This window comes from Phalacrocorax aristotelis, chromosome 9 (assembly GCF_949628215.1).
Source record: "Phalacrocorax aristotelis chromosome 9, bGulAri2.1, whole genome shotgun sequence".
In the NCBI taxonomy this organism is placed as follows: Eukaryota; Metazoa; Chordata; class Aves; order Suliformes; family Phalacrocoracidae; genus Phalacrocorax; species Phalacrocorax aristotelis.
Genome location: NC_134284.1, coordinates 19,733,895 through 19,748,282, shown reverse-complemented (window position 1 = coordinate 19,748,282; position 14,388 = coordinate 19,733,895). Strand labels below are relative to the sequence as shown.

The following is a 14,388-nucleotide window of genomic DNA, read 5'->3' as shown; positions in this document are numbered from 1 at the left end:
TCTTTGCCTCAAAGTCAGACAGTCTTTCACTCCTACCCATCAAAGGTGACAAAAAAACCTGAATCCTACACCTAGCAAACCTTTTCATGATACGTGAGGTAAAAGCTCAGATCAAGAGTTCCTCTGTGGTGTTGCTTTGTTAGTAGTGCTGGACCTGCCTCAATCCAACAATTTGAGGTTTATCTGTGTGTATGAAGGCCAATGAAACAGTGAAGCCCTGTGTAAACTTCCTTGAGTTACTGTTTTAGAGCTTCCCATTTGTTTTTCATGATATTGCCTGTTTAAAATCTGAGGTGGTAACTATTTATAGAGGGGAAATACTCAGAGAAGTCCTTGCACAGATTTCAAATGTTTATGTTCTTGATACTGAACCTTCTTCATCTGTTTCCTAGGTCTACCTTCTCCTGGTAGTAGTTTAGGGGGGAAAGATTATCTGAGTCAGTTTTTTAATTTCTTAAGGATGTGAAATCACTTCCAGTTTAAAAAACATCAGCAGAGATGCAGGTGTGGAACAGCTTAGTTTACCTGTTGATTATATGAAGCCTGCAGAAAAACAGAATACTCTTGCACAAAATTCTCATCATGGTTCTGGTTCTAATTAAGGATGAAAAAAAAAAAAAAAAGCAACCAAAAATTAAGAACAAGTGTAGCAAGAGAGATTCTATCTGTATTATCCATAAGGTCATTCTCTAAGTCAGTACAGGATTAGCCGTTCTTGGAGAGAGTTTTGGCAAAAATTTTCAGGCATTATTTGCCCAAAATAAATCAGCATATTATTTAGTGGACAACAAAATGTTCTGCTCTGTCCCCATTCACATACTTTTTTATAATGTTCACCATGTTCACTTTTTTTGGCTATAGATTTCAGTACAAGAGGATTTTGCTCTGGAGCTAGTCTCTTCTTATCACTTCCATTTCAGGTTTTCACAATGGCCAGTTTAAGGGTTCATTTGTGTAACACAGTTCATATATAGATGATGTTACTCTTTTTTCTAGTAGGATCTCATAGTTTCCATACAGCTTTGGAAGTACTTACCTCTTATAAGAATGGAAAAGGATTGGGCCAATAATTTGAGTCTTCAGGATAAAGCTGAACTAACAAGTATTTGTAGGAACAGGGGCGAAGTCAAATTGCCCTGGACTAAGGGAAAGGTTTGTTTTAGACAGAAACTATTCTGTAGTATCATTTCAGCTTTTGCTATAGCAAGTTGCAGTTGCATCAAAAACATTGTTTGATTTGGGTGTGGGTTTTTTAATGTCCTAACTTTCAGAGTTATGTGGAGAGATTTGCTCAGCTTACTTTGAATATGCTTTTAATTATGTCTAAGCAGTTGTAATATTAAAAAATGTGGATTGCAAGCAATTAAAAAAATAGGTGTAACACTTTGAATGTGCAATTTGCTAAGTAAAATTTGTACAAAATGACCGCTCAATTTTTCTAGAATGGAAGCCAACACCCAGCGAGAAATAACAGCTCTGAAACTCTGTGAAGGACACCCGAATGTAGTGAAGTTACATGAAGTTTATCATGACCAGGTATTTTGAAGAAACTATAATCAGCACTTGCCAAACACATTGCCATGTGTTTTCCCAAGACCATTTAGGAGTGAAGCGAACTGTTACTGTGGAGGCCACTTTTTTCCTAGGGCTTTTGTCCGGTCAGTATAGGAGATGAAGCAGAAGTTCTGCATTCAAGGGAGCGTGCAGATACGCTAGCAAACAAAAAAAGTATTTGGAAGAATTAGCCCTGGATTCTGTTTCTGGTTTTGTCCTTGGTCTACTTTGTTAATCATACAATATATTCATGGCCCAGTTTCAATATCTATGATACTGAGGTACCTAATCACCTTCCCTCGGGGTTGTCATGAATCTTAAAATAATATTTGTGAAATAATTTGGAAGTTTTGCATATGAAGATTACATTTCTAGCAATTTTTTTTCTTACTTATTAGTAACTTAATGAGATAACGAAGTAGCTTGTTAAACTACCAAATGTGAAACTAGAGCCTCTATTTGAAAATATATTGAGATCAGTTTAGGGTTTATTTAGAGACCTTAGTTCTCTTTTTCTTTAATTAATGCAAGCTCCACAGCATGTAATAAGCCATAATTTGATCTAACTTGGAGGTTGGCCCTGGTTTGAGCTAGGAATTTGGACCTAATGTCCTGCAGAGGTCCCTTCCAACCTAAACTGCTCTGTGATTCTAATCTATGAATTTATAACAGAACATGGGGCTTTCTTCCCTCCCCACATATCCCAGTCTATCCCCATCGTGCTGTTTAAACAAGGACCAGTGGAGTGCTGATGTGGAGCACTTCTAAAATGAGCTGACAGGATCAAAAATCTCTAAATCTCTATTGTAATATTTAATGATAAGGAAGGCTTTTTTTTTTTTTTTTCTCCTTTCATTTATGTACAGTACTGAGTGCATATGTGTAGAACAGGACACTTTTTTCACTGTTCTTTTAGTAAAATGACTATACTCAGGAATATATTAAAAAAATGTTCTCTGGATTGCTCTGCAACTGAATAGGCTACTCTCAACCAGCCAAACCACTGTATTTTTAGTTGCTCCTGGTAGCTCCCAGGTGTTATCTTCCAGATTACTCAAGCACAATATTCTGAAGACCAGAAAATATTCTCAAGACCAGAACTCATTAAGATTTTCTAGTTTTGATATTTCTGCAGTTTGTCTTTAAAAAAAAGTTCCAATTTTCAACTTGCTTGAATATTGGTTTGATCAAATTCTACATTAGTAATCCAACCATAGAGTATTGCGTTGCAGTCTTTCGATGAGCCACAAGAAGTTTTCTAGCAGAGAAAAGTCTTTATCCTTTCCATCTTTCCTGTCAGCTATTCCCAAGACATAAAGAAAACTTGCCAGAGAAGGGTATCTCAGAAGCACTACTAGCAATGTGACAAGTAGACCCCTTGCTTGTTCTAAGAAGTGTTACATAATACTTGTAAATACTCTAATGTTTGGGAAGATGTCTACTGAGATTGTAATGAGAGAGTGGCTTTGGCTACTGCTCTGTAGGGGATGAAATCAGAAGAAATTCTATATAATCTTTGATTTCACAGTAAAGTTTCAGGGTGCTTTATAAAAAATTTGGTAACATCAAAGGATCTGGTAACATTAAACGGCTAACTCCTTATGCATATTAATAGAAATATATCCCTACATCAGATCAAGCTTAAACAGCAAAAGTCAAGCTTTTTCCAGCTTTATTTCTTAACCTAAAGAAAGACATTTCGTCTCCCTACAAATTTATCCATTTACATGGTGGCATTGCTTTTTTGTAAAAAAATACTAGATGAACATGGGGAAGGCATCAACGTTCTTCAGTCTCAGTGGGATTGATGCGAAAAATGTCATGTGAGATGCAATTTGGTGCATTTTATTGGCCTTTAGAATTGGTGTGAGCAGCAGTTTTATTTCTTCAAACTTTCCGAACCTGTTGGAATAGCACCTAGCTCCTGAATGAATGTTGGTTTGTAATGTTAAATTTCTAACACCCCATATTTTTCTTTATTGTTTCAGCTTCACACGTTTCTAGTAATGGAATTGCTGAAGGGAGGAGAATTGCTTGAACGTATTCAGAAAAAGAAACATTTCAGTGAGACTGAAGCCAGTCATATTATGCGCAGGCTTGTTTCAGCAGTGAGCCATATGCACGATGTAGGAGTAGTCCATAGAGATCTGAAACCTGAGGTATAGTGGCTTCCTTACATGTTTAGACATTAAGTTATTAAATATCTGGAATGTGACATATTTCTGTTCCTCCAGCTTTTTCTACTTCTATATTTTTTATAAAATGTTGTCACTTTTACTTAGCAGATTCTGTAGATATTTTTCTGTAACTGTTAGGAAACATTTTTAGTTTTGTAAGCAATTTACACTCTAACTTGTTCAAAAACATTCTTTGCCTATTTGGGGACAGTTTTTACTAGTAGTAAGTATTTATTGTATGAAACAGTTCACAAGCAGAGCTAGGTTGTTTGGATACTTTGCCTGTACATTTCCACCTTTTGTTTGATCTTAATTCCCTCAGTAGGACTTCTTTTGGAGGTAGGTGCGACACCCTTGTACTGTCTTCTGTTCCAGTTAAACACAAAGTAAACTACAAGCTAATGCAGCCAACTAATAAAGATGTGTGATTTGAGTTCAATGAGTTTAGTAGTTTCCCAAAAGAAACAATTATTTAATATATATTTTTCAATAACTACTTGTTCTGGTATTTTTATTGTGCACCAACATCTTCCCTTCCAGACAATTCAGTTTACTATGGTGAGGTTGACCACTGGCTTTGTTCTGCTTCCTGGAGCCAATATTTGCTCCTATTACTTTGCCAACAGTGGGCTTGGATATGTGTTAGTTTTCTTTAGCCCAAGAATAGTGTAGATTGATGTTAGTTCATCCAGTAAGGATGTTATGTTGTATTGGTGATTACAGTCATTGTACCTCAGGAAATAGCTACTCCTTTTGTATCTGGAGTTTAAAATGATCCACCGTTCCTACTGAATTTTCATGCTTTTATAACATACCTTCTGGTATATTACAAACTTCTTTTATAGTAATTCCAATTCAACAGGTGAAGTAGTCTGCTAGGTGTTCGTATTAAACTGTTTCTGAAAATCAGGCCAAAATATAAGTGTTTGAAAACATCTCTGTACTAAATAAAAAATTAAATAAAGAGGGACTATTGTGAAATTCTAATGCGTCAGTTGAAAATGCAACTCTTGGAAAAAGTTTCTCTGTTGACATCATCAAGGAAAGAAAAAAGCTTTTGACACAAGTCATTATTAAAAGCACAAAACCTAGAAATCCTTTCTCTCCTCCTATTCTCATCATTTTAGTCTTATTATCATCTTGAATATAAAGGCCAGATTCTGTAAAGCAGAGCTTCAGCTGCATGGTAAACTAGGCAGTCTTCAATTCTACATGATGTTCAAGAACAGAAGCCTGGGAAGTCCGAGTAATGAAGGGTTAGCAAACAGCTTGCAGAATGGATTGCCTCCACAAAGTTGGACTTAACCAGCCTGTCTCCTTCCTGCCTGTTGTTTTGAAAGTTACTATTTTAGGTTCGGACGTGAATGTATGGGATATGCAGACATCCCAATATAGATGTGGTTAGCCCACCTTTCTGTAAAAATGTATGGGAAATTCAGTTGCTTTTCTAGCAATTCCAGTCAGATTTGTTTGTTCAACTTTGACATCCAGTGTGATACTGAGAAGCCTATTTTAAAAAATACAGCCGGTTACATATCACTAAGGGTGGGGCTTTTTTTAAGTGCATGGACTGGAAGGCTCTTCTGTTTAAGCAATAGTAATCAGATCACATATATTGCTCTACATAATAGAGGAAAAGTACTGAATAGTAAATAGAGAATTCACAGAACTAAAGAATTTGTGTAGCTTATGTGACCACCTGGAGCCTCTCAGTAGAGGATTTCAGGACTGTCTGTGAAGTGATCATTACTCTGTAAACTGGGTTCTAAAGGTATTAGAAAAAACATTCCAAGGCAGAGGAAATGGTGTTTATATATCTAAAATATAGGTAGAGTATAGCTTTAAATGTGGGTTTTTGTGAAACACACTTTATTTATCTAATCAACAAAGTAGTCTGAATCCAACTTAGGACATTTGGACTGTACCTTTTTTGGTGCATAACCAATTTCATTTTTGTCTTAAGAAAGGAGGTCCTTTTTAAACCAATGTTACTGCAGTTCTTTGTTTGTTGACTGTATAACATCACCATAAAAAAAAGATTATTGTATTAATCACCTGTCCATCCTCATTGTATTAATATTTTTGCTGAAATTAGGCTTCCCACAGATCCATTTTGCACAAGACTTCCTTAGTCCTAGCTGCACAGTATTTTTGGCTTGTATCAGAACTAGTGTGGCCAGCAGGACTAAGGAAGTGATTGATTGTCCCCCTGTACTTGATGCTGGTGAGGCCACACCTTGAATATTGTGTACAGTTTTGGGCCCCTCACTACAAGAAAGACATTGAGCTGCTGGAGCATGTGCAAAGAAGAGCAATGAAGCTCGTGACGGGTCTAGAGCACAAGTCTTCTGAGGAGTGGCTGAGGGAACTGAGGTGGTTTAGCCTGGAGAAGAGGAGGCTGAGGGGAGACCTTATCACTCTCTACAACTACCTGAAAGGAGGTTGTAACAAGGAGGGGGTTGGTCTTCTCTCCCAGGTAACAAGTGGAAACGGCCTCAAGCTGCACCAGGGGAAGTTTAGATTGGGTATTAGGAAAAATTTCTTTACTGGAAGGGGTGTCAGGGACTGTAACAGGCTGCCCAGGGAGGTGGTGGAGTCCCCATGCCTGGAGGTATTTAAAAGAGTTGTAGCTGTGGTGCTTAGGGACATGGTTTAGTGGTGAACTGGCAGTGTTAGGTTAACGGTTGGACTTGATGATTTTAAAGGTCTTTTCCAACCTATACAATTCTTTGTATTGCATGTGTAAGAAAAGACATGCAACAAGAGTTCCACACACAAGAAAGCCATTGTTTGCAACATGCCAGAAGGAAGTGAAAGCTCAAGAAAATTTAGTTTTGTTTGAGGAAGAAGGCAATTCTCCATTTATGTTGATGTCTTGGCTTTTTTTTTCTTGTCAGAGTTCCCCAAGTTATTTTCCCCACTGTTCTCTGCTACATACCCATTTTTATTAATAATCTCAGAACTATCCCAATTTGCAGATATACAGGAGGCAGATAAACACATCGCATTTCCTTACATCCCAGAGTACCGTTATTTCTACTTTCCCATTTTTTCCCCAGTGTCACCCAGTTCCCCTTTTCTCTAGATACGGAAAGTTTTCTGTATTAATAATTGTAGGAAAAAAAAAACTATTTTAAGTATTTGAACCTATTTTCTAATCAGTGCTGGTATTGATTTTGTCTTTGCTTTTCAGAATTTATTGTTTACAGATGAAACTGATAATTCAGAAATAAAAATAATTGATTTTGGCTTTGCTCGTTTAAAACCACCTGATAATCAGCCCCTTAAGACTCCATGCTTTACTCTTCATTATGCTGCCCCAGAGCTCTTGAATCACAACGGTTATGACGAATCTTGTGATCTGTGGAGTTTGGGGGTCATTTTGGTGAGTGACAGAGGTTTTTAATTGTAACTTTATTGTATGTATTTACTTTTCATTAAAATGCAAAGGACTTGACACAATTTCAGACTTGGAATTGAGTAGACGCTGAATTCAAGTGAGGTGAAAATACTGCTGCACAAATAATAGGTTCCAAAGACCTATTCCAAAGTTCTTCAGGGGTGGAGACTTTTTTCCTAAGCAGTAAATTAAATTCAGCTTTTCTGGGAATGGAAAAAATCCTTGATATGGTCTCTTTCTTAAAGATCTGTTCTTGTTAGGAGATGTTACAGGCATCCATATAATCTTCTTACAGTTTCAATTCAGAGAAGGAATCAGCCTGCATTCTTAGTCACAGAAAATTAGTTTCAATATATATAAACCGGGTAGAAATACCATCGTGTTTTGTTTACAGGTTCCTGAAACATATGAAACTTTTTGTTTTTTTTTTTTTTGTTTTGGGTTTTTTTTGTTTGTTTGTTTGTTTGTTTGTTTTTAACAAGGACTCTAGAGAGATTCTTGCATATTTTAAAGTTTTTTTAGCATTGAAGTTATGCTGGTCAAAGTTTTATTTTATAGCACTGGTGATACAAACAGCAGCACTCCATATTTAGTAATATGGTTGTCAATAAATACTACTGTTAATACTACTTTTGTTCTCATGACAGTATACAATGCTATCAGGACAGGTACCGTTTCAGTCACAAGACAAAAGTTTAACATGTACCAGTGCATTGGAAATTATGAAGAAAATAAAAAAGGGAGAATTTTCCTTTGAAGGAGAAGCTTGGAAAAATGTTTCTGCAGAGGCTAAAGAGTTAATTCAAGGTATGTATTCACATATATTTCATGTACCTTATATTTTTATCTCAAAAGGCAAAATTTAAAGCACTCTACAATATCTGGGTGCCTAATGGGACAGAGCAGCATCCACAGCTTGAGCTATGCACTGATCCCTGATACAAGTGATGGGTAAAGGTGGACACATCAGAAAGACATTACAAATTGCTCGTACCCCTATCAGAGAGCTTTCTAATGTAGCGAGATGCTGATAGAAGGTTAGCGGGGTTAGAAGTAACTGAAAAGCTTCAGAAAAAGTGAAGTCACTCTTTTTAAAAGTATTTAAAAGCAGAGTTTTTCTTTTATGTTATTTTTGCCTTTGTAAAAACACCAGGTTATGAGATAAATGTTTTAAAAGCTGAGCTTTTGCAGCAAATGAATGTATTACTATAATTTTTTCCTCGGATTTTTTTTCAATATGTGTGCCATGACTACTGTATTTCTGAGCTGCTTCATTCACATTTGCCATGCTTTGATTCCCCTTAAAGCTTTTGAGCATCTAATCATGTTTTCAGCATGAGATAGACACCAATCTTAATTCTGCTAAGATGGAGTTCTAAGTTTCTGTAGAAGCAGGCTTGTAAGGAAATTTTCTGCCAAAAATGGAGGCATCTCCATATTCAGACTTCAGTGGATCACACAGAGAATCTGAGACTTACTCTCTTGAACTTCATCCTAGACAGGTTTTAAGTGAAGAAATAACTTGGTAGTTCTGAGTTCACGTGAAGAGAGATGGGAGTTATCGAACGGTTAGGTAGCAATTTCTTGCATTTAGTGATTCTTCTGGAGAGGATGATAGTATAACATTGTGTTAGCCTTATCTAGGATAAATATTGGCATACCTAGGATAAATATTGCCATTACTTATCAAAGCAATGCATGAGATCTTCATAAAAAATAATAGCATTTTCTATTAAAAGCAGATAAATAGTTCACAATTTAAGAGAATGTAATATATTTCTGTTAGGACTTCTAACAGTGGATCCAAACAAAAGAATTAAAATGTCCAGCCTGAGATACAACGAATGGCTTCAGGATGGCAGCCAGCTGTCATCCAACCCTCTAATGACTCCTGATAACTTAGGCTCTTCAGGAGCTGCAGTGCATACATATGTCAAAGCCACTTTTCATGTAAGTACTAAGAAATGTTATGTCATGTGCTAAATTTTGTAATGTGTTAATCTAGATTTTTGTATGTTTTCTCTTAATTAAAACTACGTATTTGTCCTTGTAGCTCAGTGATTGCTTATAGCTGCATTTGTTTTTTTTCTTCCATACCTAACATCTGTGATTGAGTACAGTGAAAACATGAATCATGAGGCAAGAATAAATTTCTTGAAGACATTTATACTAATGGGGTTTTGGGGACTGAGAAACAGCTGTTCATGGAATAGCTATTATAAATACTCTGTTTCTTAGATAAATGTATTAAAAGGTCTTCAAACTTTTATAAAAAAAGAGAAGAAACTTTCTATTTAACCTAAGTAACTGTTTGACCTTTTGTCCTTATGGTTACAAAATCGAGGTAAAATTTCTGGAACTTATGGTAGTTCCTGTATTTTTAATATCATGGATCCTTTTTTAAATGGACTTGCTTGTCTACCGTTGTATATTTACTAAAAACATTTGAATTGCAACTGTATTGTACATCGTGTTGATTCTCATGATTCCTCTACAGAGAATAAACTAAAATTGAGCAGATTTATAATGTAATGCTGGTAGGTGCTTATTACTAAGCGTGTGTCCTGATGGTGCTACATAATTTGGGCTCAAAGAAAAACTGTATTTAACTGTGTGTAGTTGCTGAAAATGTATTCTTAAATAGGTTTAAGTCTTAATAAAGTTATTTCTAAATGAAAAAGAACATGGAAAGTAAGAGGCCAATTAATAATGTTATGTATTGGCTTTTAAATACATGTAAAGGCTAGCAAAGTTATTGTTACAGCTACAATAAGAATTGGTAGGGACCTGTCAAGAGATTACAGTTTATCTTATGACTTACATAGAACATTCATAATAAGCTGCAAGCCATAAAATGTCTTAAACCTATTGAAAAGCTTAGAGTTACCTTTTATTTTTGAACAGGCCTTTAACAAGTACAAAAGGGAAGGATTTTGTCTCCAGAATGTTGACAAGGCACCTCTTGCAAAGAGAAGGAAAATGAAAAAAACGAGTACAAGCACAGAGACACGTAGCAGCTCCAGTGAAAGTTCACATTCTTCTTCCTCTCATTCTCATGGTAAAACTACACCTACAAAGACACTTCAGCCAACGAACCCTACAGACAGCAATAACCCAGAAACCATCTTCCAGTTCTCTGACTGAAAAGCAGAGAATATCCTGTCTTGAAGATTTAAGTGGTTATAAACTTGGTAGTACCTATATTGTCTTCTCCCACTCTTCCTCCCTGTGGCTTACAGACTACAGGAACACGTCTGTCGCTTTAAAAATGTATTTCAGTCATACCTTTTTAGCTTTGTATTTCAATACATTTCTTTTTAGCATTAAGTTTGGTATCACTGGATATGGTATAATACTATTATGCAACCAATGTTGTATTCTCTTAGGGCTAAATTACTAGTGTGCAGTCAAGCTCAAGGTAAGGAGCTATGCTGCTCGTGGTACAGCTTGGAGGAAGACTGCGTCTCAGTGTCAGAACCTTCCTCCCAGTTTCTTCCCCACTGTTCAAAGAAAGGAAAGCTCTGTAACATGCATAGAACTCTTGGATCTTCTGCTTTTACCCAGCTCTGTGACGAATGTCATAAAATTTGATTCTTCATGCATGTAAGGAATCATTGGTACAATGCACCAAAACAGTATAGTACTTCAAGGCCTTTTAAATTTGTGGTTACAGTCTGTCCCATTTATTTGAATTTTAAGAGCAAAATGAAGCGTTACGGAACTTTTTTGAAAAGTAACTCCATATATCTTGTTCTAAACAACTGGGAATATAAGTCTTAGGTTTGTTTTTTTTTAATTTATTTAATTTTTTAAAAATGTCTAGGGTAAAAGATGTCTGATAAGGTGAGGTGTCTAGTACTGTGATACAATAATTTTTATTTCTACTTTTTGAAGCTATTAACTTTTAAAATGTTTTACAGGTTCTAAAATGTAATGCTATAAGAGAAAGTGAAATTTCATACTGAATGCTTTGGAAAATGGTCACATGTTAAAATAACTATATCAAAAATTCATTATAATTTATATTTTCTTTTTATATTTACACAATAACTTTAAAATACTAAGATTTTTTTAAAGATGCAAAACCTCCAGTTTCAACATTTGTTATTATAGGGTCCATAAAAAATGTATACCAAGTTATTTGAATTTTGCATTGTGCAAATACGGCTGTTTAATAGTGACTGTAAAGTATTAGGATATATGTTTTCTTCTTTTGCACTTTATAACATCAAAAGGAGATGTTTTGTAATAAAGTGCGCTCAGATTTCTCTTCCTACAAGGTGCTGAGCACTGTCTTACTGGGTTGAATGACCTGAAATCCACCTTATTTGGTGGTGTCATGGTCATTGTGAAGGAGAATTCTGTACTTTGCAGGAGTGATCCCTGTATATTACCCCGTTTTCATTCCTTACTTTAAACTGCAAAGCTCTTTCTATCTTGCTTTTACATTGTATATAACAAATACTAGACCTGGGCACCTTGTGTAGTGTAGATGTTAACAACTTATGCACTGGGAATACTAAAGGGAAATTATATTGAACACTGTGCTTCACAACTTGTTCACTGTGGTGTTCTACAGTGAAGTATTTCCTACTGTGATAGTATAGTATGTACATAACTGTTTGGAATCATAAATGTGACTTACAGAAACATCAGCATAAACTTTTAAATCAGCATATTTTATAAATTTATGGAGAGCTCTTTTATTGCTTGTATTCTCAATGACTAAGGGTAACTTAAGTGCTAAAGATGACTCCAGTTTTGCAAATGCTTACATGTGAAGTCAGGGAGACTCCTTGTGTAAAGTTAATCATATGCCTAAATTTGTGTGATGGAAGACTAATTGACATGGGGGTTTTGTTAAAAGCTTGCTCTATCTTAAAGTAACCTTAATCCAAACCCTATGCAAAAAAGGTTATAGGAATTGTTTATATCAGTGGTTTTATTTATAGAGCTATATCAGATATCAGTATTGACAAATACAATACATCCATGTTTACAGGGATTGTGTGTATCAAAACAAGGCTTTGAAGCCCAACATGTTTGTTCTATGTTTCTTTAATATTAATAATGGCATTCTGAGGTTTTGGAATTGCTCATGTGAAATAGTTTACTACTTTCTTGATGTGAATGTCAACAGTAATTGCAGCATTAATTTCAGGTTGATGTGAATATTGAGATTTGCACTGTTTATGTAGAAGTAGGATATTTAAAGATCAGTGTATGCGCTAACAACACAACCAATTTTAAGTGGCCAATGTTAAAATATTGAAAAATAATTGTCAATGTAATATATTCAGGTTTGCTTTCTGAATGCTCTCTTTGGAAGTAATCTCAATAGTGAACATGGCTCATTTGTAAAAGAATACTTTCCCTCTCCCCAATAAACTTGCTGTAAATACAACAAACAATCCACCATTAATACTTGTTACACAGACAGTACAAGTAAATTGGGAGGCTGGAGAACAGGTTGCCTGTGAAGTTCGCACTTTGAGGAGTTTTTGGAATTTGTCTTCAGGGTGAGGACAATAACAAAAAAAAACAACAAAAAATTTTGTTTGATTTCATTTAAGTGTAAGAAACTTTTGGATACCAGGTGGATTTGGAATATTGTGACCCAACTGAAGTAACTTCTTACAGTTAGGAACACAGTACAGTTGTTTCCCTGTTGGGAAATTTAAACTGTTGCTTGACAAACTGATAAAACGAGAAAAAGGAATGCTTGCACAAGATAATAAATGTTAGAGGTAATGGCTGTGTTGTCAGAGTTTTTTTCACACAGGTTTTAAGAGACTGTTGTTGAGACTAAAATTATTAGAAAACATCACTTGTATCAAAGACAACTTTCATAGATTAATATTTCTGTGACCTCCTTGTGCTCTAATACTAGTTATATAAAAATTTAAAAACAGGGTAATACTTTTTGGCAGCGCTAAGTACATTTAGGGGTCACCTTGCATTTGCTTTGAACTAGTTACCTGGGGTGGCTGAAATGCTGATCACCTCTGACTTTCTGCTGCCTCCAGGTAACAGAGCTCTTGAGGAGGTATGTTTGAACACCAAGCTGCCTGAATTTTTAGATTAGCATCTTTGCATAAAGAACTGCTGACCTCCATTTACACTGATAAAACTGAGTTGCAAACCAGGCAGCTCAAGAGCAGGTTCACTTCTGGTTCAGATGTCCCTGCAGGAGACTAGTTACTTTTGGCAGAACGATGTTGTCTTAGCTTAATCTGTTGCCCCACCTGGCGCTCTAAGTCCATAAAGGCTGTGGGCCAAATTTTTCATACTCATACCACTAGTTCAAATCTGAAGTGTACAAGTCAGTATTCATTAGTACTATAAATAATTTATATCACCTTGGTAAAGAGCTGTTAGACTGTAAATTACATTTATACTCAGATTAAGTTTCCTTCATGGTGCTGCTATGCGTCAAGCAACTTTAATATCTAGTAGTATCTCTCTACTGTCAGAAATGTAATGCAGTCAGAAATATTGTGGGCAGATTTGTTCGAAAAATCAAATTTCTTATCAGTAAAAATTTAAATAACTAGTGTGGTTATGAATCTAATCTTTAAAGTACTTGATATTCTGTAAAACTTTCTTTGTAATACTTTTAGAAACACATATATTAGTAATTAAGAGGTAATTCTGTTAAAGGATCTAGAGGAATACAAAGGAAGTAACATGACTTACTGTTCCTCTGGCTTAGTGAAATTTCCACACTTTTAGATGAGGAAAAGCAGCTGAAAAATACTTATTGTTTCTTAATAGAAGGATCAGTGCATTTGGCATATGTTAGTGTTCAGTGCTATGAAAAAAACTTTATTAAAACACTTTATTAAAGAGATTAGAGGGGGTAACATAAAAATAAATACAGTATTGCATCAGAATGGATAGAGGCTTCAAGTTGGCTTTGCTGATGTATATATTTTCTCAGCCCTTTTCCATGGCTACTTTTCTGAACAAGGTTAACAATTCCTGCACAGCCATGTTCCCTAGCACTCATCCGGAACAGAACAATTCTTGGCGGAAAACATTCATAGAATGATGATGTATGTTTATTGGTTGTGATGAAGTGTTGCACAAGTGTCTTACATTTTTAATATATGCATGTATTATGTGCATGTATGTAGATACATGCTGTATTGCACGTCTAGGCCTCAATTTTAAGTAATATGCCTTGTTTAAGAGAACTTGTGCTTAAAAATGAGTTCTCAACTCACACAGATTTAGAGGACCAGGCAAGGGGGCTAC

The 14,388-nt window shown here is 35.5% G+C and overlaps 1 protein-coding gene across 3 annotated transcripts in view; it reads left to right on the top strand.

Moving 5' to 3' along the window:
* RPS6KA5 (ribosomal protein S6 kinase A5) overlaps window positions 1-12,597 on the top strand; it is an 82,509-nt gene extending 69,912 nt beyond the window's left edge. For all 3 annotated transcript variants that reach the window (XM_075103710.1, XM_075103711.1, XM_075103712.1), the window contains 6 exons: window positions 1,443-1,536; window positions 3,543-3,713; window positions 6,925-7,116; window positions 7,779-7,938; window positions 8,918-9,081; window positions 10,036-12,597. In XM_075103710.1, the coding sequence (XP_074959811.1) occupies window positions 1,443-1,536; window positions 3,543-3,713; window positions 6,925-7,116; window positions 7,779-7,938; window positions 8,918-9,081; window positions 10,036-10,275 (1,021 nt within the window). In that variant the 3' untranslated portion in view covers window positions 10,276-12,597. The remainder of the gene's footprint in view (window positions 1-1,442; window positions 1,537-3,542; window positions 3,714-6,924; window positions 7,117-7,778; window positions 7,939-8,917; window positions 9,082-10,035) is intronic.
* The last annotated feature ends 1,791 nt before the right edge of the window (window positions 12,598-14,388 follow it).